The sequence below is a fragment of the Leuresthes tenuis genome, unplaced genomic scaffold, assembly GCF_036924035.1.
Source record: "Leuresthes tenuis unplaced genomic scaffold, fLeuTen1.0.hap1 SCAF_7, whole genome shotgun sequence".
NCBI lineage: Eukaryota > Metazoa > Chordata > Actinopteri > Atheriniformes > Atherinopsidae > Leuresthes > Leuresthes tenuis.
Window position 1 is genome coordinate 21,451,122 of NW_027325361.1, and position 23,877 is coordinate 21,474,998.

The 23,877-nt window shown below is 44.5% G+C and overlaps 1 protein-coding gene across 3 annotated transcripts; it reads left to right on the forward strand.

The window, feature by feature from the left end:
* Nucleotides 1–1,655: 1,655 nt before the first annotated feature.
* Nucleotides 1,656–23,246, forward strand: prrc2c (proline-rich coiled-coil 2C). 3 transcript variants are annotated; one of them, XM_072389858.1, is made up of 35 exons: nucleotides 1,656–2,041; nucleotides 7,193–7,362; nucleotides 7,999–8,173; nucleotides 8,308–8,417; nucleotides 8,708–8,833; nucleotides 8,997–9,295; nucleotides 9,375–9,454; nucleotides 9,753–9,898; nucleotides 10,023–10,110; nucleotides 10,831–11,014; nucleotides 11,108–11,747; nucleotides 11,848–12,020; nucleotides 12,372–12,618; nucleotides 12,735–12,945; nucleotides 13,029–15,482; nucleotides 15,885–16,048; nucleotides 16,166–16,320; nucleotides 16,440–16,522; nucleotides 16,562–16,881; nucleotides 16,985–17,070; nucleotides 17,156–17,350; nucleotides 17,440–17,700; nucleotides 17,859–17,951; nucleotides 18,074–18,175; nucleotides 18,259–18,430; nucleotides 18,522–18,740; nucleotides 18,822–18,943; nucleotides 19,025–19,191; nucleotides 19,313–19,544; nucleotides 19,673–19,783; nucleotides 19,881–20,075; nucleotides 20,165–20,265; nucleotides 20,767–20,893; nucleotides 21,018–21,260; nucleotides 21,377–23,246. In XM_072389858.1, the coding sequence occupies exons 2-35, from the start codon at nucleotides 7,248–7,250 to the stop codon at nucleotides 21,629–21,631; spliced, it is 8,451 nt and encodes a 2,816-aa protein (XP_072245959.1). In that variant the 5' UTR covers nucleotides 1,656–2,041; nucleotides 7,193–7,247; the 3' UTR covers nucleotides 21,632–23,246. The 3 variants fall into 3 exon arrangements, with proteins under 3 accessions (XP_072245959.1, XP_072245957.1, XP_072245958.1); XM_072389856.1 differs by having other exon boundaries at nucleotides 16,440–16,881; XM_072389857.1 differs by having other exon boundaries at nucleotides 9,762–9,898; nucleotides 16,440–16,881.
* The last annotated feature ends 631 nt before the right edge of the window (nucleotides 23,247–23,877 follow it).

Below are 23,877 nucleotides of genomic sequence, written 5' to 3' on the forward strand. Positions count from 1 at the left end.
AAAAGGGAATTTTTGTCCTGACATAAGAATCTGAGCTCTCTGAAAGAGATTTATACACATGATTTCTCTGTACTATATACATATCTGCATTTAGCTTTCCTTCTGTCCTGCCATGTCTCTCAGACCCTGCTACATGTTACCATGTTTGACTGGAGAGAGGATATTGATCAGGTGATTTCAGTGGCTGGTTTCCTCCATATATTACTGTTGAGAATAGAGGCCAAATAGTTCAGCCCCATTTTATTGCTGCATGAGTTGTTTTAAGGCTTTTTGGCTGGGAATATTTTTCATGAGGCCACTCTACCATAAAGGCCTGCTTTGTGAGGTGGAACTCTTATGGATGGCATTTGAAGGGTCTCACATCTACAAAAAGGATATTTGGGTTCTTAGTCACCATTGGATTGTTAAGCAACTGACCGGGTCCATTTGTACCTGGTTACTCAGCTGAATTGTTTGGCCAGATCTAAGAAGTCTCCTCCTGGTTACATACATATCAGATGCTATGTGCTATGTTGTGAACTGTAATACTTTCAGAAAATTCTTGAGAACCAAGATCAAATGGCTTTATTTTACAAGCAATTAAACACATAAAATGTTACAATAATTGCTCATTTACATGTAGTGAAGTGAGTTTTGTTTGACTTTCATATATGTTTGTATTATTTCAAATGTAACTGTGAATGTTGTTGTGGATGGTCGTCAATTTATGAAAAAATGACTGTTGTCATACTAAATAAATCATCATAAATAAACATTTTGAATGAATACATGTGTCTGATTTCATGGCATCACAGTAAAGGGGGGGCTACAGTTTTAGGTTTACTGTGAACTTCAAACCAGAGAAGAGCTTTGCTTCAAAACTAACCGCCACTCGTGAACCACCGGTAGACCCCGGAACAAGAAACGTCCACGCGTGACTCGTTAGCATTCGGGTTGCCAGGTTTTGAAATACCAGTAAAAGAATACTGAGGATATCAAATTCTATAAATATTTGCAGCTCGATATCGATTTATTTTTGCATTTTTGCAAAACTTTAGTTTTGATTTTGAGTATAGGTACAACTTAAACTCATTTAAATGTAATACACTTAAAAGATTTTATACGGAAGGTTTTCATTCATATCAAGTGTATCTATAGAAATGTAGACATAATCCATAATTAAAAACATAGTCTGTTGTAACAAAACAATAAAGAGTAAGTTTCTTGTCAAATACAGCTCCTGAGTTATTAGTATGTTTTTTACATCTAAAAACAAAAACAATAATCTCTCAAGGACAAACACTGATGCATTTTATTGTCCTGCTGCTTTTACAACTGGATATTCTTATTGGAATTTAAAAATCCAGCTGTATGATTTAAAATTGGCGTACTGGCAAATAAAAGGCATGCATTAAACTAAAGGAGTGTTTGGAGGGTTGTGGGGTTTCAGTTTACAGGTCACTGCAGGCATTAAATCAATCGACCAAACTGTCTTAAATTCTAGGATTTTTTTACATTTAGATTTGTATTTATGTGGAATTTGAATCTAGCTCTAGATGGCTGGTCCATGTCTGGCAAGCTGATATGGAAGTTGAGAAATGTATGAGCACCTGCGCAGGTTGTTAGAAGCTTTGAGAGGGGGATATGAGTAGATAAATCTGGCAACTACTGTCTGCCATCTTTGATTGTGAGACAGGCCGCGGCGCGAGCGGGGCCTCACTCAAGTAAGAAAACGGTCCGGCACGAGATAGCGGGTGGGGAGAGAAAAGGAACCACGGCACAACAGAGTACCGGTTCCCGCAGCAAAGGCCGAAAAGACGAGGACAGACCGGTGATTAGAAACGGCGGAGAATACACGAATTCTAAAGCATTGCATGTGGAGAGCGGTCTGTTGGCAGCCAACGAGCCAAGCTATCCATCGTTAGCCGAAGTGGGTTAGCAGGCTAGCCAGCTTTTGTAATCCGCCGGCCAGACATACAACCACCGCAGACCAGGTCGAAACCGGATTTCAAGTGAGGCCATACAACACAACAAAGGGCAAGGAAGGCACCGGCGGTGGCAGGTGGGTTTGTGTTTTATGCAGGCTGCAAATCTATAGTTTTGCGTGGTAACCTACACAGATGTCCACACAACGCTAGCTGGTTAGCATACTGTGACCACAGATGGGCTGAAAGTGGATGTGATGGCGACTACTGAGAAACGAAACCATGCTAAACGATGTAGACTGGCGGCCTGCTCTCCGGAAGCACCACGTTTAGCACAAGATGGAGATATAAGGCTGGTCACACAATAAAGGTGGTGTTTTAGTGTTTAGCCTTTTGTGAGATCTAACGTGCTATTTGAGCCTTGTCTGGTTGAGTTCCGGACGAACAGGGCCTCAGCTCCCCTGCCGGTATGAGCCACCCTGCCCTATCAGTAGTTTGATTCATGGAGAAAGATGGCCTGTAGACTAATCAATGGCAGTGATTTAAAGACTAAGCGTAGTTGTAAGAAATCGGTTTCGATTCTCCTCCGCATTGTGAAGCGCTCCGGCAACAAAAGGTGCTCAGAGTGAACATTGTTGGTGAGCACATTTAGGAGCGTGGCGGCAGGATGGAATGTGAAAGACTCCATGTGATTCATAAACGTCTTTCAAGCGTGGAAACCACTTGGGATAAAATCGGTCACATATTTTCGGCATATGCAGTACTGAATGTGATTCGTCTTAACGAGACTATTCAGACATTGATTAGTGAAGTGCCTATTGATTGACCTGTCAGCACACAGCTTGATCAGAGAAAAAATAGAAAGATGTAATTTGGAGTACACTGACTGTCAGAACAGGGAGATCAGCAAATGGTGATATCAGGCTGCACTTTTTTCTGTAACACTTAGAATTGGTTGCCCCATACATATCCCTAATGTGTATTCTTCAAAGAACACATTTACAATAGAATACTTAATCAGTGAATTAAATCTGAAATATTGCCAGTCTACCACTTTTCTTTTGAAGTTACTGAAACTGCAGCCAACTCTCCAGGGATTCAGTGTAATTGATAGTGATGTGCTGTCCTTGAACCACAATCATCTGAAGTCACTTCCTGTCCACATCTTTGCAGAGGCCCTGTGTTTCCTTTTAACAGAAGTGGTAAATGTTAATGAGGATGTTTGATAAAGTCTTTTTGATATTTTTCTTTGTTATACTGCTTAATGTGAAGATCAGATCTTAGCCACGATAATGAGCATTAAGCCCATTATTGTAACTCTGGGTGATGAACCTGAAGATGATTAGTCTGATGTTCTCACTGTAACAATATGATACAAGTTTTTAGGGACAAAAAATGAAAAGTTGCACCCATTTAGGCCGTCTACATGACTTGTCATTTTGTGACGTTAGTATAGCATTAGAGAGGTTAGTTCCACAGCTTGCTGTGAACAAAGAGGTTGGTTGCATGAGCACAGTACAGGTAAGTCACCTGACTGAGTCAATCTACACTTTTAATCCTACAAGTAGATCTAAACTGTGGACAAGAATCACGACTGTGTGTTTAGGTCCATGAAGCACTTTGAATTGTGCTCTACAAATAAACTTGCCTTGCCTAGATTTTAACTTGCTGTGCTCATATTTATATTGACCTCCTAATAATTGACCAACATTAAAGGTTGTACAGCGCCACTGGAATTAATCAAAGTAAGCAATTATAATGCAGAATGCTCAAATCCTTACCACAAAAAAAAAAAAAAATCTCCAGCTAATCAGGAATCAGGTCTCCTCGACCTAATGGATGCCCAGTTCAGACACTCATTAGATCACTCTGTCAAATTTTGTGTGGAAAATGTCTACATACACAGAAATAAGTCTTTTTTTTTTTTCCCTGCAGACACGCCAAAATAATATGATTTTAAATGTTTAAAAAGAACGTATCTGGACAAAAGGCTGAGATGCGGAACTAGTTGCAGAATGGGGTTCTTTGCCATATGTCCAGTGGAGCTGATGGGTGAAATGCTATTGTGCACTTAAATAAGTCTTACATCCTGGTGACTTTGGCAGGGTTCCTCTTTGTGCTGATTGACCCGGAACAGGTTGCCTAATTTGTAGTTTGGACTGAACTCTGCATTTCCTCATTTTAAAAAAAAAAAAAAAAAAAAAAAAAAAAAAAAAAAGAATTTCTGTCTTTCAAGCACATGTTTTTACATCCTGTATGCCTCAGTGTCAGTTTTTGTGCAGCATGCCCAGTATAGTATAGTTGGTGTTAGACTTGGCCGTTTCATTGGACCACCATCCTTGTCCCACCTACATGCACCGGAGAGGAATAGAATTATTGATTGAAGTCTGTCCAACATTGTGGATGGTGTGAAAAATTGTTCAAAACATTCTGATGCTTGTGCCTTTCTCTGTTGGAGTAAAGCCAAAATCACAGCACAGGTGTTGGTTTTTAAGTTACAAATGCTGTTTTTATTTTTTTGTTAGATGATGTCGCAGACTTAAAATCAGAATTTTATTAGAGCAGAGCAACAGAATGTAAATGCTTTAATGGGCTGTGAGTTGACATATAGTCTTATGGGCTGGCTTTCAAAAGAGAAGAAACATAAAATTGTAAATGAGAGTAGCTTAATTTGGAATTCACTTGTATTAATTTACAACTCTTGGCATTTTAAAAGAGAAGGGTTTTTAATGTTGTTGTTTTTTCTGCATTGTCATGCAAATGTATCCAGTCTCCTTACACTAACCTTTCAGAAGAGGGAAATCTAAGGGTTCTCTCTTACACAGAAGTGTTCAGTGCAGGGTTTGTAAAGGTCATCTCTATAATGCTGGGCACATGGGACTCGTGTACACCCTTATTGCTTCTTTAGGAATTAAGAGAGTAAGAGACAGCCAGGTGACTCCCAATAAGATGCAATTGATCAATTGATCATCAGCAAGTGTGAGCACCTCTATAAAAGCAGGCAACTTTTTAACAAAAAGCCAAATGGGGAAAGACACGAGCAATGATCTTAAAGAAGCAGTTGTTGCTGTCCATCCATTTTTGAGGGGTTATAAGGCCTCATCCAAACAATTTAGCCTTGTTTTGCAGCCTTTGGACCTGGTCAGCTTGCAGTCACTGAGCCGACCATGACGTCCTCTGTATACCAAAGAGAGCTGTCGACAAACTAATGCATGCAAACCTCAGTGAAGTAAAATAATGTTGTAAAGAAGAGAGCTGAAAGACTGCAAAGCTCATACAGAAAAATTATTGCTTTTTCACACGCTGCAGTAGGTTTTACTTTAGACTGGGTGGAATATCTCTGCAGACATTTGCTCTCTCACATGCCACCGGTCCGAAGCATAGATGGAACATTTCAGGGCTGCAGCGCATGTGCGAAAGCAGTCACCGAAAGAAGAAATAGCATGTCTCTTGCTTTGTTTTCTCACATACTCTGTTTTTCTGACAGCCTCTCTAAGCACATGCAAACAGCTCACAGTAACGCCTAGAGGTTTGGCAAAGAAAAGTTTACCTCGAGTGCAAGAGACTTTGCTGTCGCGAGGCAGTGCTGGTGAGTGCATCTCTAAATGTAACTCGGCTGTTTGCTACATTTTGCTAAACCTATTTAAGAGATTTGAAGAATTTTTAAATATTAGAAAGTTAACGGTGGCAGCGTTTCAATGAAGTAAACTGAAAGTTTAGCTACTTTTTCTCCTCAAGTGTGGGTCCTCACCACTCAAGTTGAAAAATATAAAAAAATTGAAATGGAGTAGTAATGGCGTTCCGACTCTAGACACCGTTTCGACCAGAGGAGGAACACGACGGACTGTCAGGGTGAAACCTCTGCATCGTGTTAAGGTTTAGATGGACTGCCGCACAGTTCCAGATAAAGGCAGTGTTAAATGGTATGAGGCTGAGGAGGTTTGCATCTACACACTTCAAGAGATGACCCACTGAAACCTCATGGGGTGCATTCATACATGTACTGGACTCCTGAATTGTTCTTGGGTGTGTTCCAGGGCTGTGGCATGAGAGAACTGTCTGCAGCATTCGCTGCAGGTGTCTGCAACATTTTTCTTTATGAGTTGGCATTGCAGAGATATTCTGTGTGCTGGTGAGAGTTTGTCCTTTCTTCTGACCTGTATCCTGATGTTCTGCACACTACCATAAGGAGTCTCATCCATTATTTCCAATATGTCTTACAGAGAACACAGCAAGGCTAATTTCAGCATCTCGTGCTGCCTCCGGCACACTTTAGAAACTCATGTCCCCACGCCCCCTCCCTCTCATTTTCAGTCAGGAGAAGGCATCTCCAGTAGAAATCCCTCTGCTGCAATGTGCTCATGTGAACAGAAAATGTGTCTGAAAGAACATTTTATCATATATGTTCACCTGAACATCTCTGGTATTCATGTGTGAAAACATCTCTCGAGAGCAGTGGAGAGTTGTTTGTCAGAACTGTGAGGCCAACTGCTACGACTACTCCACCACGCAACACCGGGGACATAGCAGGCAGGAGGGATCCTCAGCATGATGTGCTGGGTCCACAAAGCAAGCTTAGCATGTGCCTGCTGTCAAGGCAATCCTGTTTTTATTTAACATGCAGTACATGCACACTGAGTCATTAAAAAAGCTTGTGGCTGGCTTATCAATACCTCCCTTACAAATTTGCTGTTATGGTGATAGTGCTAAATACAATAAAGATGTATATATCTCAGGGAATGTCTGATTTGGCCTTATTTGTGCTTTCTTGCAGGGCCTTACATTAATTAAATTTTAGAATAAAAAAAAAAAAAAAACTGTTGCTTTAAAGTAGATATTGTGCTCAAGTGTCCAGGGCCAAGTGGCAGACAGACTGAACTCAGAGGTGTCGGGTCCCTTCAACACACACTCGCACCCACAAAATACCACACTCGCGGGCACTGTTACACCAATCCACTGTTAATAATAAATGACCTGTGGGTGACTTGGGAAAGACATTGCAGCCCACGTGTGCCGTTTCCCAGTCCTGGATAATGTTCACTCTAATTCACCTCATGGCTTTTGTGTTTCTTGCCTCCATCTTTCGTCATTTGCTTGGTGCCGTGTCTTCGTAATCAGTCTGTCCCTCTGTTTTTGTGCTTTTGGCTTGATACTTTAAATAAAACTGAATGAATGAACAAGACATGACAGGTCCACAGTTAAATGCAGAATTATTGTGTTAGTGACTAATGCTGAATAACCCTTTGCACCAATTCAGATCATGTTTTTCTCTCACCCTTTGTCTATAGGAGGCTGGTTCTGGAGGCGAGGCCAAAGGACCAGACTCGATGAGTTTCCAGCGAAATGTCAGAGAAGTCAGGGCAGAGCACCAAGGCAAAGGATGGCAAAACAAAGTATGCAACCCTTAGCCTCTTCAACACCTACAAAGGCAAATCTCTGGAAACCCAGAAAACTGCTGGTAAGAGCTTCATATTCTGTGTTCTTTGTCTTGCGTTGTTGTCTGCAATGGTTAATGAGTGCAGTGTACTGTCATTAAATGTGAATTTGTCGGCTATTCTCAGTATTCAGTCTGATCTGAAACAATTCTGCAGTAGTCGCAGGTCTTTATTGGCTCTGGCTCCAAATCGTACTGATGGACACGTGACATCTGGGTGGTTATGCTACATCTTAGTCTTCTTTGGTCAGGTTTCCAAGAATGGGCGCAATTACCTTTTTCATTTATCACCACAATCGGCAACTGCAGCGTCTTATAAGGAGGTTTTAAACCTGATTTTTAAAAACCACAATGTGGATAAAAAGATGAGACGTATTTAATGTTTTAAACATTCTACATGAGGGCTGGCAGCTCACACAGCTAGAAGCAAGAGAAAGTATTTAATTGGATTGTTTTAGCATGTATACTTTTGCATTTCACAAACCTGCATTTACATTAATTTAATTTAATTTCAGGTGTTTGTACCTGGTAAATTGCTGCATTTCTGAAGATGCAGTTCAATAAGTCACGGTTAAAGCTTTATGTAATTCTGTTTTAAAGGAGGCATGAAAAGTCTTAATATTGCTGCCCTCCCACATTTAAAATGTTAAATCATTCCAGTGGCTGCCAGACATGGGCTCCAGAGTTTGGGCAAAGTTGCTGTCAGCCGGCGCATGCCCCCACCGGCCAACCTGCCCAGCCTGAAGGCAGAGAACAAGGGAAACGACCCCAACGTCAACATTGTCCCCAAAGACGGTAGTGGCTGGGCATCTCGAGCTGAACCAGGGGACGAGAGGTAAACAGACAAATTAGACATGGAAAAACTTTAATATCTGCTTATGCACATTTAAAAACTGTATGAATTTGTGGAAGAAGAGTTTGTCCTCCAACTTTAAAATGACTTGCTTAAACTGTTGTTGTGTGCCGCAGGCAACAGGAGACCCCCCCACCTCAGAACAAACCAGCAGTGCTCCAGTCACAAGAGCTCTCTTCTGGGGCCAGTCGGTCTTGGGCAAACAGCAAGCAGACACAGCTAGACGGTAAATATGCTTATCATTTGCTCCTTAAGTCTTTCTAAAACCCAGATTACTTACATTGCCGTTCTTGTTTGTCTGAGCTTTTATTTTGGATGTCTTGTGTATTTCCCTCTTGTGTGCAAAGAAATGAACACGATCCTCCCTTGGTTTAATCGATTTCTGTGACCTCACCCAATGTTTTGTGGCTGTTGTTTTTTGTTTTGTTTGTAAGAGGATTAGACCTCTTAATTCCTTTTTGTAAGTCACTGTATTCAACTGGTCTGGACACATTTATAACACTGCTTCTGGTACAGGATCTCCTCGTGTGAGCAGCCATTTTCACCAGGAGTTTCCCAGCTTGCAAGCAGCCGGTGAGGCGGAGAAGGGGGATGGTCAAGAGGAAGAGCCTTATGGACCGGGCCCAAGCCTCAGACCTCAAAGTAGGGCCACACTCATGCACATAAACATAAGTTCTGTTTGGCCCAGATGATTCCAGAAAAAACTAAAACATTTCCAGTTCCTTGTTCCCTAATTGCCTTCTTGTTGCTGGCTTATCAGAAGTGCGGGCTCAATATTGCTCTTTGCTTTGCTCTGCTCTGTTAGATGTTGGCAGTTGGCGTGAGGGTGGAGGCAGGAATTTGAACACTGCATCCAGCCCCTCTGAGATGGACAACAGGGCCCAGGAGGAGGGTAGTACAGGCCTGGATACCTCCACACCCCCTGGGGAAACTGATGAACCTGGCCGAAGTGTAGCCCCAGAGGGTCAAAGGGAGAAGAGGGATGGCAGGGAGAGGCTGCCCCCCTCTGGCCCTCCTCAGCCTAAACTCAATGGGGGGCAGCAGCCTCCTGCGGGTGTACCATCTCACTTTGACCCTGCTTTCAGGAGCATGATGCCACCTTATGTAAGTCAAAGTTTGATTATCTGGACTGAGGGAGAAGATATCGAAAGTTGAATATTTAGTGTTGTTATTTTTGTTGTAGATGTTCCACGCCTATCCTCAAATGTCGTTTGGTCCAGGACAAGCAAATTTCAGATACCCTGTACCACAAGATGGGCCAAAGTGAGTGTTATGAATAAGCCTTAGATACTGGAGTTAAAGCTATTTAATGCTGTTTTTTTATAGATCTTAATCATATCACTGTACATGCACTGTAAGCCTGAGATTCTTCCTCTTATTAACAAAAGATTTACATTAAAGGTCATTGAAAAATGTACTCAAGCTGCAGATATTCTACATCATGTTCATTGTTATTTTTACTTATATTTCAACAACAAGCTTAATATGTCAGATCCCAGAAGCACAGCTTCAATGTTAAGATTTGATTAATAAAGTCTGAACTTATCTTTCCCCTCTACTGGGCGATCAGGGGTCCTCGTTCAGCACGACCCCAGCAGGCACCCCCGCAGTCTTGGCTCCAAGACCCCGACAGACCCTCCATCATCAGTGCAACAGAGCTCAAGGAACTGGATAACTTAGACACTGACGCTGATGAGGGCTGGGCAGGTCAGTAGTTTTGATTTAACTATGAATTCTAACCTTTGACTAACTAGTTATCCAGATGGGATTAACGGTCATTGCAGAATGTACTTTTTAGCTTCTTGTTAATCATGTCTGCTTTGCTATCCAGGAGCTCAGATGGAGGTGGATTATACTGAGAAACTAAACTTTAGCGATGATGAGGAGAACCATGCTGCTAAAGAGAAAGGAGAAAACTGGTGAGCATTTGAATCTTTAAGTTTTATTTATTTATTTTAGTCTGCAACTCTCAACTTGGACCACTCCAGGGCTTTTCTTTATTTGGCCTATTTTGTCAGGTTTATCTGTCACTTTCGTCATGAGTGGCAGCTATTTTAAAAACTGAGTGCTCTTTGTGTTCTACTTTTGTAGACCCAAAAGCGCTTTAAATAGAAAATGAATAGTTGATTTTTGTCCAAATGATGTCATTGTGACATATGAATGTAATTTGAAGAGTATGTCAGTCTCTGAAACAGAATTACCATATGGTGATATGTACAGACTGTACTGAATGATTCTATGTTCCAAACAATTAGTAACCTTTGCATTTCATGATGTATGGAATACATGAATTGGCATCTTTGCTTGCTTAGCAGGAGAAAGTAATAATGCTGTAAAAAATCCATATGAATACTATATAAAGGGTGTAATCTTGTTCAGTTTAAGAATGGATTAAAAAAACAGCTTGACTGTAAGGCTTGCTGCTTTTATTGTTCAGACACTTTATGTAATGTGTTCAGTAGCTGCAGATGTATTTAAAATAAATAAATGTGTGTGACATTGATGCTCAGTGTAGAACACAATGTAGCTGACATATTTGGCAAATGAAACAATAAATAGATTATGATCGCTTTGTGGCTACATTGGTGACTGACTATTGAAGGAACCTGTTTTTGATTTAACTCAATTAAATTCTTAAGGGAGTGGATGAGCAAAATGGAGCGCATGAGAGCTCGGACATCAGATATTCAGGAGAGCTGGAAGGAGGGATCTGAGGAACGTGGGGGCAGTAAAACCTCATGGGCTGATAGTGTGGATCCCAGAGCACCGTCACCTGGCAGCGTGGGGCAGTACAATAAATCAGCTGCTCCACAGGACTTCCAGGTAAAACTTGTATACATTACAGAAGCCTGCTGTTAGGTATGTGTTGTTTTAATAGCATGTTGCATTTTTATTTGTATTAATTTCTGATTCCAGAGTGCCAGTCGTTCTGCTGGCAGCAGTGCTTCACGTGGGAACAAACCACAGGCTGCAGTGGCACCTGGTGCAGATGAGGACTCTGACGCCTGGCGACAGAAGCGGAAGAAGCAGTCGGACGTTTCTGAAGCTGTTGAGCGAGCAAGACGGAGGCGAGAAGAAGAGGAACGACGGATGGAAGAACAGCGGCTTGCTGCATGTGCTGAAAAACTTAAGCGTCTCAATGAAAAACACCGGCAGGCTGATGAAGGCAAACCTGCTCAGATCGCGACCGATGAAACGGGAGCTGCAGGGAAGGAAGCTTTATCTGTCCCCGCTCCTGCATCCAGCCCTGTACCCTCAATCCCACTGTCACAATCGCAGCCTCCAATCATCCAAACCCCTCTGTCTGAGCGGCTTGATCGAGACAGGGAGAGGATGGAGCGAGAACTAGAGAGAGTAGAACCAAGTGTTGATGATGATGCTCAACTGCCTCTTCAGCCCAGTCCTCCTGCTCAGAGACCTGTAGCTGTTGCTCCAGAGCCACAGACTGAAGGAGAGACCAACTTAGCTGAGGTTGGTCCACTGATGGAGGACAACCAGACAGATAGAACATCATCGGCCCCTATTCGTGACTATTTCAACATAGAGGAAAAGAGAGGTAATTCAACTCTTACCTATGTTATTATTTTTTTCAAAGTTTGAGGGTAAATTATCAGACAGGCTCTTATTCATGGATATCATATACTGTTTTTCTACAGCAGATGAGCCACATCTGCCTCTTCCACACATGGAAACTCCTGGTGGGGATGAAGTCCCCATTGCACCCCCACAACTGGAAGGAGAGGCTGCAGCTGCCATGCGTCCCTCTCTCATCTCAGGCTATTCCAAACAGTTTCAAAAGTCTTTGCCACCGCGTTTCCTCAGACAACAGGTAATATTGTCCACATCTGGCCTCTCGAGTTCCTTAACTTGGATGTTACAGGTTTAACATAGTAAGAGTATGCAGTATGGATTTTTCAGGGCTGGTTGGATTATTTTCAAAATGTGAATTGTCAGAACTTGGAAAAAAATTTTTTAGATTTTATTTAGTTTTTTTTTAGATTTTATTTTTAGTTTTTTTTCCAGAACTGGATAATAATTTCACTCTAGATTAACCAAATACAGAACAGCTTAGAACCTCTGACCACTTTAAGTTCACAGGGCTGTCAGTAAAAGCTGAGATGTTTCATGTTTAATCTTGTATACCATTTAAAAATAAGTATTTTCTCTGTTGACAATATAGGAGCAGATGAAGCAGCAACAGTGGCAGCAGCAGCAAAGTGGGGGTTCTGTTTCCCCATCAAGTGGTGGCACTGTTCCAGCTGCCCAACAGCAACAACACCGCTCCATGTATCAACCCATGGGCCCCCACCACCAGCACTTGGCGTCCATGGGGTTTGACCCCCGCTGGCTGATGATGCAGTCCTACATGGACCCCCGCATGATGTCAGGCCGGCCCCCTATGGACATGCCGGCTAACATTCACCCTGGTAAGAAGATTTTAAGAATAGACATTATGTCTAAATCCATAACTTTGGGATTTAGGTAATGACTGCTATGGTATCACCTGTTTTAACTGGTTACTTTTATTCCCAAACCATTTCAGGGAGAATGCCTCCAAAGCAGATTGTGCGCAGAGAGCCAGGGGACAACTCAAGCTCTAGCTCTGATTCATTCGATCATTTGACCCGACCAATGCGTGACCATGGTATGCCCTCAGACTCACGGATGGTTTGGGGATCAGACTCATACCCACAGCCAGAGCCCTTACCTTCTGTAAGTCCTCCTAAAGGACGGGATGATATCAAGGAACAAAGGTAAAGGGAAAAAATGATAAAACATTAACAAAAGCACAATGCCTTTCATGACTTCCAGTATAATTACCACTGTTTCTTTTCAGGATGGACTCTGGTTTGGATCTGGACAGGGGTCTTCCGCCTATCTATGCTCAGGACCACACTGCGTTGGACTCTCGTAAAAGTAACTTCTTCCGGGAGCCCCCTGAGACCTTGACAGCATTTACACAGGGTCCAGAGGATGTTTCAGGGTCTCTGGATAGGGTCCCTGTAAGCACAGCCTTTGATCCTGAGGAACCAGGGTTACCTAGTGGAGAAGAGGTAGAAGCTCTTGGTCAAGCCATGCTTCAGAGAAGTGTCTCTCAGGGTTCCAGTCACTCCCTTAAGCTGGATGAGCCTAGGTTTGATGGGCTACCCCTGCCAACAAAATCACTAGAACTACAGGACACAGGGGAGCGGGCTGATGAGAAGGCCCAGGGTGAACTCTACTCCCAGGCTGCTGTAACCAGCAACAGGGCTACACCTCCTGCAGATGGACTACATAAACAAGAGAAGCTGCCTCTGCCAGCCCCCAGCAAGCAGAAATCTGAGCTTCGTTGGGGTGGGAGATCAGGGGCTGGACGAAGGGAAGGACCAGGGGGAGAGAGACCAGTCCGCAGGTCAGGCCCAATAAAGAAGCCTGTCCTGAGGGACATGAAAGAAGAGAGGGAGCAAAGAGAGGAGAGAGAGAAACGTCATGAAAGAGGAGAAAGAGGAGACCGGCCCAAAAAGGATCAGTCGTCCAAACCTCCTTCTGCAGCTGCAGCTGTGTCTGAAGGTTCCAGACCTCAGGCTGAAGGAAAGAGAGAAACTGCAGAGGCAGAAGAAACACCAACTGCCCATCAGAGGACCAGAGACTCTCAGCCTTCCTCAGGGTTGCCCACCTCTTCCTCCCAGGAGGAGAAAGCAGACAAACCACCAATCAGTGACAAGCATCCAGAGCCAAAACTTCCCTCTCGGAAAGACTCTAATCTTCCTCCACGTGTTTACAGACGAGAAGAAAGAGAGAGGGAACGGGATAGGGATAGAGAAAGGGAGAGGGAAATGGACAAGGATAGAGATAGAGATTGGCCTATTGACTCAAATTTCAAAGGACGGGGTCGAGGGGAATATTATTCCAGAGGACGAAGCTATCGAGGAACTTACAGTGGCCGAAGTAGGGGTAGTCGTGGTCGAAGTCGGCCAGAGTACCTATATCGAGAGCCAAGGTTACGCTCTGATTTACCCTCTGCAGTAGGTGCTGCTGCCTATCGCAACAGGGAAGAAAGCGAGACACGCAGTGAGAGCTCGGACTTTGAAGTCATACCAAAACGCAGACGGCGCCGGGGTTCAGACACTGACTCTGAAAGTGAAGGTGGGAGGGAGTCTGCTAGTGACACTGGACCTTCTGACCGTGAACCTAGCACCAAACCCAGCCGTCCACTGAGAAGAGAGCTCCCTGGTGAAGGCCGTTCTGTGCATCATAAGCCAGGGTTTGGACCACCTCACATGGGGGAAAAGGTTGGGCCAAGAGGGGACGATGAAAGCCGGCCCAAGCCAGGATTTCTTCCAAAAGGAGAGCCCTCTCGCAGAGGAAGAGGAGGATTATACAGTCGACGAGGGGGAACAAGGGAACGAGGAGGCCCTCGCTCAGCCCCTCTTAGAAGGCCTTCTGCAAGAGATTCCTCCTCTCAGTGGCCCTCTAAACCGATGGAGACATTCAGACCTGAGGACGCCGAGTCCTCTACAAGATATGACAATCCTTCTGCTGACCGAAGACCCCCTAAATCAGAGGGCAAGAAATTTGGAGATGGAGCCCCTCAGAGCAGCAGAGAAAGGCCTCGTCGATCGAGACCAGCACGGCCTCCAAGGCAGGATAAACCCCCTCGTTTTAGGCGCTTGAAAGAGCGTGAAGCTGCAGTGATGGCCAATGGAGAGACAGCCACAAATCCCCCTGTTTCTTTACCTTCTGTGCCTGCTGCAGCTGTCCCTAGTTCAGCACCTGCCCCAGTTTCCCACTCCCCAACCATATCTAGAGCTCCAGGAACTCCGCTAACTGTGCCTGCCGAAGTAGCATCTGCTATACCTACTTCTGACCACCATACTCCCTTAGAAGCATCCTTACCTGAGACCAGTAGTCCCACCATCACTGCAGTGGGTACGAAATCCCCTGACTTGTCAAATCAGAACTCTTCAGATCAAGCCAATGAGGAATGGGAAACTGCTTCTGAGAGCAGCGATTTTAATGAAAGGAGAGAGCGAGAGGAGAGGAAAGGAGCACTGGAGGCTGCTAATGAAGCAGCCACAGCCTCTGCCCCAGCACCTGCAACCACCCAGGGCACTTTAACACCCAGTAAAAGCCCACCTGATGGTGGTGTGACCCCAAAACGTGAAGGATCTCAAGCAGCCAAGAGGAGCTTTTCGAGTCAGAGGCCTACAGAGAGACAGAATCGTAGAGGCAACAGTGGTGCGAAACCAGGCCGAAGCTACACAGGGGGCAAGGGAGAGAGGAGAGGAGGGGCCAAAGGCAGCCGCAAAGGGTGAGTTTGAAACAATCTGGCTTTTGTCTCTTACCTTCCTTTTCTGTGCACATTAATGCTTTCACAAAAAAAAGTTGATTCAATGAACAGTGTACATTAGACCATTGCAGGTTAATTCACACAGTTAGAAATATATTGTGATATAGTGATCCGACTTTGTACAAAACATTTTGGTTGAATGGCTAATACCTAGATATTCTATTGCATTATCACACTTTCCCTATAGGCTTCTTTGTCACCTTACTATGTCATAGCTTTTCTCATGCAAATGCCTGTTGTTTACTCATAAATAAATATTTTGGTGTCTCGGACTTCCTTCAAAGCCATGTTGATCTTGGAAACATTAAAACGTGTGGCCGTCTTAAACTGAGACAACATTTTTCTTTGCCTTTTGAATAACAGTCTTGCATCCCAGCAAAACTCTGACGCCACAGCATTAGCGGCTGGTGGAGCCGCCCAGAGGTCTGCAAAAGAGCAGACAGCCCGTCGTAAAGATGAAGCCAAACAGACCACCAAGAAGCCCAAGGAGAACGCTCTTTCTCAGTTTGATCTCAACAATTATGCCAGTTAGTAGACACATTTAAACTGCTGGCATTTTGTCTCAAGTCAATGAATGAGGAAAATACACTTTGTTCTTTCTGAGCATTGTTCGACAACAAATGTGACATTTCTTGTTGCTGTAGGTGTTGTGATTATTGACGACCACCCAGAGGTAACCACGACAGAGGACCCGCAGTCCAGCGCCAATGATGATGGCTTCACAGAGGTCGTTTCCCGCAAGCAACAGAAACGCTTGCAGGATGAAGAGAAACGGAAAAAGGAAGAGCAGACTACTCAGGTAGTGAAAGTGATAGTTTGATGCGTGTCATCTGGAAAAAATTTAATGATTAAATGGTAATAAATCGGAATGAAACATTCTGCTGTGATAAAGTATTACTTCTGATATTTCTCCTACAGAACTGGGGGAAAAAGAGCTCTGGTGAGAAAAGCAGAGGAAGCGGTGGAAAGCTCCCACCAAGATTTGCCAAAAAACAGTCATCGCAACAGCAACAACAGCAGCAGCAACAACAGCAACAACAGCAGCAGCAACAACAACAACAACAGCAGCAGCAACAACTGTCCTCACAGTCTCAGCCTCCTGTAGCCTCTGCCCCTAGTGCCCAACAGCAGCCTTCCAACTCTGCTGCCCAGCATCCTCACCTTGCTCCCTCACAGCCTGCTGCATCTCCTCAAACTCTGGAAGGGGCAGTGGCTCCTTTATCCTCCATTCCCCCTGCTACTGTGGACTTCACTTCAAAGAGTTTACCCCCTCCAGCTACACAGACGCACAGCACTCTGGGTACAGAGCTGTGGGAGAACAAGGTAGCAGGCTCCACTGTTCTTCCTGATGTCAAGAAGCGTGAGTGGAAAAGTTTAATCTTGCTTTCAAATTGTCCCATGTTTTATGAGGCAGGTGTGAATTTATAGGTAAGCTCTGATTAAAGTATATGATTTCTGTACAGTTGGTCCCATCAGCCCTCCCCAGCCACCATCTGTGAGTGCTTGGAATAAACCTCTAACCTCCTTTACTGGTACTGTCACCTCTGAGGTAGGTTTAATGGTTTGTTGGACCTTTTTGTAACTGCTGGATCCTTGACCCACTTGATAAACAATGTAATAACTTTTCATCGTAGGGTGTTAAGCCTGGAGTCGAGGGCACTGTAGAATTGGGAATCGACAGTATTCAGTTTGGAGCACCATCATCTGCAGGCAGCACTGACAGTGATGGAGGCCCCACGCTGCTCGAAACCAGCTCTGAAAACAAACTACCTGCTCCCAAAGAACAGAGACAAAAACAACCTCGAGCTGGCCCAATCAAAACACAGAAGGTACAGTTCGAGAGACGCCTTTTCTGATACAATGCACTGATTCCGAATTTTGTCTAGTCAGATGTCAACCTTTTCTTTCTCCCATTCAGCTCCCTGAAATGGAACCAGTGGAAACCAAGGAGTACAAGCCAGGTCCTATTGGTAAGGAGCGCTCTCTAAGAAACCGCAAGGCCAAAGATGCACGTGGAGCAGAGGGTGAGGGGATGGAGGCTGGAGTACTACCTGTAGGAGGTGTCAGCAGAGCCGCAGACTCCAGTCCTCCCACAACCGACACCACAGTACCTGAACTTGGAGGGGACATAGAGGGCATGATCACAGTGCCTGCAGCAGAGTACAGTAGTAATTCTAAGGTATGCCATTCCTCTGTGCCATGGTCTCTCTGGCAGACTGTAGATTTTTCATCATAATTGACATTCTGACCTTTCATCAAACATCAATAAGAACATCTAAAGTATTACTGTAATTGTTGATAATTTGTGCATGTTAAGTTATTTCTTTTCCCTCTCAGGAGTCTGTAACTGACTACACCACTCCCTCGTCCTCTCTGGCCGACAGTGTTCCTACAGTAGGGAACAAAATGGAGGAGAGTTTAGTGGCCAATGTAAGTGCAAAAAATATCAAACATCCATTCTAATTTGGAGAGATTGCAAAGAGTTGTAATGGATTACTTTTTTAAAATATACTTGTATATCTTATTTATTTTCTTTCGTGGGTGTTTCCAAGGTGGCACTGCCACACTCTCTGCCGCTTCCACGCAGAGAAACCCTGCAGCAGAGCTCCAGCCTCAGCACAGTCTCACCTGCCACTGTTGACCTAACACTAAAGGTAAGAAGATGTACTGGCCAGTTCAAGCACAATCTGCCAGTGAAATGTCACCAACCTCTCTTCTCTTTCCTTTACCTCTTCAGATGGAGTCGGCTCGTAAAGCTTGGGAGAACTCCCCCAGTCTTGAGAAGAATTCTCCAGTCACTTCATCTTCATCCCCCATCACCTCCTGTGCTTCTTCATACTCCTCCTTCTCATCAGCCTCCATGCCCCAGATTCCTGTGGCTTCTGTAACTCCCAGCACCTCACTGTCGGGTAACTCAACTCTCACTTCAGCATACAGCAACATTTGACACCTTTTTGCTTTTTATTTATTTCATTTTTTTGTAACCTTTCAACCCTGCAGGCTCTGGTACCTTTACAACATCATCTCTCAGCACCAAGACCACCTCAGCCTCTGACCCCCCTAATATCTGCAAGGTGAAGCCACAGCAGCTACAAGGTGGAAGCCTGTCCTCCTCCACCAGCAGCAGTAGTAGCAGCAGCTTCTCTCAGCTCGGCTGTGTGCCTCCATTGCTGCCCCAGCAGCAAACCCCACAGGTGTACGTCTCCCAGTCTGCAGCAGGTGAGAGATGCTAATATGAAGTGGAATTTTGAATATTTCATCAGTATTTGAGCTGTTGATGCCAACAAATTGTATGTTTAGGTTCTGCAGCCCAGATTCCAGCCTTCTACATGGACACTAGCCACCTCTTCAGCACCCCCCACCCCCGCCTGGCCCCTCCATCTCTGGCACAGCAGCAAGGCTTCCAGCCGGGACTATCACAGGTAGGATTTTGTTCGTTTAGAAATGTGTTCTAGAAAGGTTTTGTTTTGATCTCAAACCATTCGTGTTCCTCTGCCATACAGCCGACAGCTGTGCAGCAGATTCCCATTCCCATCTACGCTCCGCTGCAAGGACAGCCTCAGCACCAACACACACACACGCACACACACCAGGCTCAGCTTGGACTTGGCACTGGTCCGCCAGTTTCACAGCCACAGGACCTGTTCAGCTCCTCACTTCAGCCGTACAGGTAACACGCAGCCTTATACGCCTTCACTTTTAGGCTGACAGCTGAAACCCGGGTAGCAGTGTGCCTATTTTAGGGCACCGTTGTGCCCAACTTCTGATCTTTTGCATCTGCCCATCCTCAGGTCTCAGCAGGCATTCATGCAAAGCAGCTTGTCACAGCCGTCCATGATGTTGTCGGGACCATCCCTGCACAGTTACCCTGGCGTACAAGCCCCTGAGCTGGGCAAGCCTCAGTCCAATCTGGCTTATCAGCAGCCTTCTTCCACCCAGCACATTCCCATTCTGTTCGAACCTCAGCTCAACCAGCCTTCTGGCATGGGAGGGTCCCAGCTTATTGATACACACATGCTCCAGGTAACTAGATCTCTTGCAGGAAATGTTTACATCACTTTTGGATGTTGACTGACATTGTGTTATACTGACGGCTATATTTTGTTTCCTATGCACATATTCCACATGGAATATTTGTGTCTTTTGCTCAGGCTCGACAGGGAATGAATCAGCATTCTAACATGTACTCTGGGCAGGTACAACAACACGGTCAGAGTAGCTACTATAGCAACACTCAGTCACCCAGTTCTGCAATGCAACAGGTAACATACATGTAAACATTACAATGTTCCTTTGATATAAAACAGAAGCTGCACAGTTTTCTGTCAACTCGGGAGTTTTCTCTTTGTTTTTCTCTAGGTGACTGTCCCTCTGCCGGGTTCCCAGTTGTCTCTGCCAAACTTTGGTTCTGGTGGAGGCCAGCCCCTCCTGGCGCTGCCTCCCACTCCTCCCCAAGCCCAGCCTCCCAACATGAACCGACAGCCCCCAGTTTCTCAGCCATACCGAAGCATCATGGGCCCCAACCACAGCATGATGCAGCCTCCAACCAGCAAGGTACTGTTCTGTGTGTGCCTGCGTCCGTGTGACTCAGGTTTTCTTCTTTTACAACATGTTTCATTCACTTTCTTTGTGGCTTGTTTCAGATGGACATGGATCTGAAACTCTTTGGCAGTGGGATGGATGTGAAGCCTGGAACCCCTCCTGTCAGCGCGAGGAGCACTACACCCACCTCCAGCCATTACAGGTAAAAGTATTGATGTGTATTTGTTGACATGAGTGCCAACACAACATGGCTACGGAGAGCAAAGTTGCAATATATCAAGTAGATTGGATTTACAGTTTACTAAACCCAAGCTTTTTTTGTCACCCATAAGACACTAACCCATTTCCTTCTTGGTAGTACACAGACTGATGGCTCAGTCCCACATGAGCATTGTATAAATCAAGCTGGTATTATGGTACCAGCTGAGGGAAGACGGTCTGTCAGAGTTGTTGGTTCCACTTACACACACATGGCCTACTTCACCTCTCTTGCTACTCCCTTGCCGACTCAGAGGCGTCTAATCGGCTCATCAGTCCCAGCTTGAATGGTGCCTGTGAAAAGGCCCGTTTTCATGCAGCGATGTTACCATTTTCTGAAATCACTTGCATCAGGGGAAGCTTTTAATTTTTGGGGATATTTTTTTCTATTGTTGTTAACATGTTACTTGCACCTTGTTTAGTGGTCCTTCTCTTCACCATGCAGGGCCAGCTCCACCTCTCCTAGCAGCCAGTCCAGTAAGATCAACAGCATGCTCTACCAGAAGCAGTTTCAGGCCAACTCTGCCAGCATGAGAATGGCGCAGCATTTCCCTGGCCAGTTTAATCCACAGGTTGTACACAATAATTTTTCTGTGAGATGTATTTTGATTATTTCTAAAAGTGCTCCTGATGTTTAGAATGCATAGGCGGGGAGATGAGTCATTTATTTTCCTTTCTTTGTGTCTCTTTATTCAGATTCTGTCCCAGCCAAGCATCGTCTCCCCTCTGGTTCGGTCTCCTCATGCTAATTCCTTTGCTGGAGGTGTCCAGCGTTCTCCCATGGGCCCTCCAATTTCACCCAATGTGAGTGGTGGTCTCATGCCGCACCCCCGTCCCCTGCACCTACAGCACAGTCAGCACCCTCCCCGGGGACCCTCTGGTCCCTCCATTGCGCCCAGAGGTACGCAGGCGGCTCTGAAGGCCGAACAGGACCTAAAGGTATGCTTCTAATTCTTTCATCTGCCTACTTATTTATTTTTTTCACTCCAGTCCATGATCATTCACTGATGTGTTAGTTGGTATATTAATGTTTTTTTTCCCCATTCCATCTAAAGGCTAAGCAGCGCGCTGAGGTGCTTCAGTCTACTCATAAGTTCTTCTCAGAGCAACAGCAACAACTGAAGGCCCCTCAAGTCAGTAAAGCTTCTAGACTCGATCAAGGAGGAAAACCTCCACTCGACACCTCTGCCTCAAACCACCAGGCAGGAGGAGAGCGCCCAGATACTGACAAACCTCCTGTGTCCACGGCCAAGCCCATTCGGACTGGCCCCATAAAACCACAGGCCATCAAACAGGAAGAGGGCAAGTAAAGAGCCTACATCCGTCTTCAGACGACACAGCGAATGAATGAATGGATGGAAGAGAGGAAAAGAGAATCTACCCCCATTCACAGCCGCAACCTCATATCATCCCTGGTGGACAGTGTGAGGGAGGATAAATTGGGTAGAAATCCAGATGGTAGTGGTTCCAGACAGTAGGCTCTGTCGTGAATAAGCATAATCCTCTTCCTCCTCTTTCTTTCCATGTCTTGTCCCGCTGCACGTGGGGGGGGGTTCAAGTTGGATTCTTCCATTATATTTAGACGCAGACAAAATGCTGCAGAGTTCGTTTCATAAAAATCTATGCTGACGGTAGATTTGAGGATGGTTGGAGAGAGAAAAAATTGCGATTTGCTGCTGAGTTTGCCATTTTTATAGCTAATTTTGTTCCTTCTTAATCCCACCCCAATAGTGTCACACATTATAGGAGAAACCTGTTTTTGTTAACAAAAGAATGAAGCGGATTTGTTTTTTCTTGATGTAATTTAGCGAAGCACACTTTTTGTTGCCCAATCTCCCACCAGAACTAATCCAGAGATTTGTGCATCTGTACGTGCTCAACGGTTTGATCCATGTACTGCGCGCAGTCATGAAATCACAAATTCTATCACTTTGTTTTTGTCTGATCACAATGGAAATGTGAAAATCTGATTAACTTTAAAGATTCATCGATTCGTCTGCCTGTGAGCCTTTGCTCCTGCCTTCTGCTCTCGTCTCCTTGCCTGAGAATAGCTGATGTGTTGGGGTGTGAGTGTCGGGGGGGTGTGCTTGTGATTTATAATTGGTGGGGGGGTAAAGCTAGTAGCTCAACTCCTGTTTATTTAACCAAAGGTTAAAGTAGCCAGAAATGACGTTGGAGCCTTCTAGTGTGCTGTCACCATGGCAACAAAGTTTTGAGTGGACTTGTGGGATTGCATGTAGGATCACTACTTCAGCTGTTCCATTATGGGGGCAACTGTCACACACCCTTGCACCGCTTTCACAGCCATCCTTGTGGACACGTAAACAAACGTAAACACACTTCACTGTATAAAGCACCCAGACCTGCTGCTATGACTGATTTCAGTGCCCTTAGCTAGTATATACCAGAATAGGGCTGTTTAGAGGAAAAGATACGAGTTGACTGAAACGGTAGAAAACTTTTTGTGTGTGTGTATATCGACCTTCACAGCGAGCGGCAACAGGACGGAGAACAAAGAAAAAATAAAAATGCGAAGCCTCAAGTACTGAAGCGTTTAGGCAGAAGGACACTTACTGTTTTGTTGTTTTTACTGATGAGAGCAATCAGAGCTGTTTTCTGTCTGCCTCACCTCCGCTGGCTGTCCTACCCACAGTGCTCTCATTTTGGGGTTGTGATGATGAGGGTCCTTTGGAAATGTACAGATGTATGCACCCTGAGGTTGTGAGGGACTCCCCTCACATCTGCCCCCATCTGGGGGAGGAGTCTTTCATTGGGAGGATAAAAGAGGGAGAGGGGTGGGGGGTATTTTTTTTTTTTTCGTTTTTGTTGTACAGGGGTTTCATCGCTGTATTAAAATATGTACGGTCTTATTTACATTCTCTTGGTTTGGTTACAGAAACTAATAAAATAAAATAATATACTGTTGATATGTTTTTTCAGTGATGTTTTAGTTAGTTTTTTTTGCTTTTTCGTAATCATTCTCTGATCAAACGGATCAATAACATGATCATGCCTCATGTAAAGCCAAGGGTTACATCTGACCACTAGGTGTCACTAGAATACAATTTTAAATGAGCGCGTTGGTATCCTCGAATGAGGGGAGAAAAAAAGTGTCCTCAGTCTCGAGACCGAATACAGTTGAGGAAAAAAAATTGATCTATTGTATCGTCATCAAACATTGATGAATTCCCAACAGCAAGCGTCTCATGGCAATCCTTCACAGGTGCAGCAAATTAAAACAGTTAAGATACTGAAGCCCATGCCTCACCCAAAGACTTGTACTGGCAGGGGTGAGGAGAGGCATAACTGATAAAACAGCATCTCCTAGAAATAGCAGTCGTGCTGAAATGATTCAGTATGAGTAATAGCTGAATTTTATTTAGATGGTACAGATTCATTCAGGCCCACTCCTCTATCGATATCTCTCTCTCTCTATATATATATATATATCTATATAGATATAGATATAGATATATAGATATATAAAACTTTACTGGAAATTCCTCGAAGAACATACCAAAGAGTCTGAGGAGCTTATGTTGCAACAGGACCCAAA

Coding starts and splice junctions, on each gene's coding strand:
- prrc2c (XM_072389856.1), top strand. CDS start 7,248: ATGTCAGAGAAGTCAGGGCAGAGCACCAAGGCAAAGGATGGCAAAACA. Junction 8,418..8,707: donor CAAGCAGACACAGCTAGACG/GTAAATATGCTT, acceptor CTTCTGGTACAG/GATCTCCTCGTGTGAGCAGC. Junction 12,946..13,028: donor GATGATATCAAGGAACAAAG/GTAAAGGGAAAA, acceptor GTTTCTTTTCAG/GATGGACTCTGGTTTGGATC.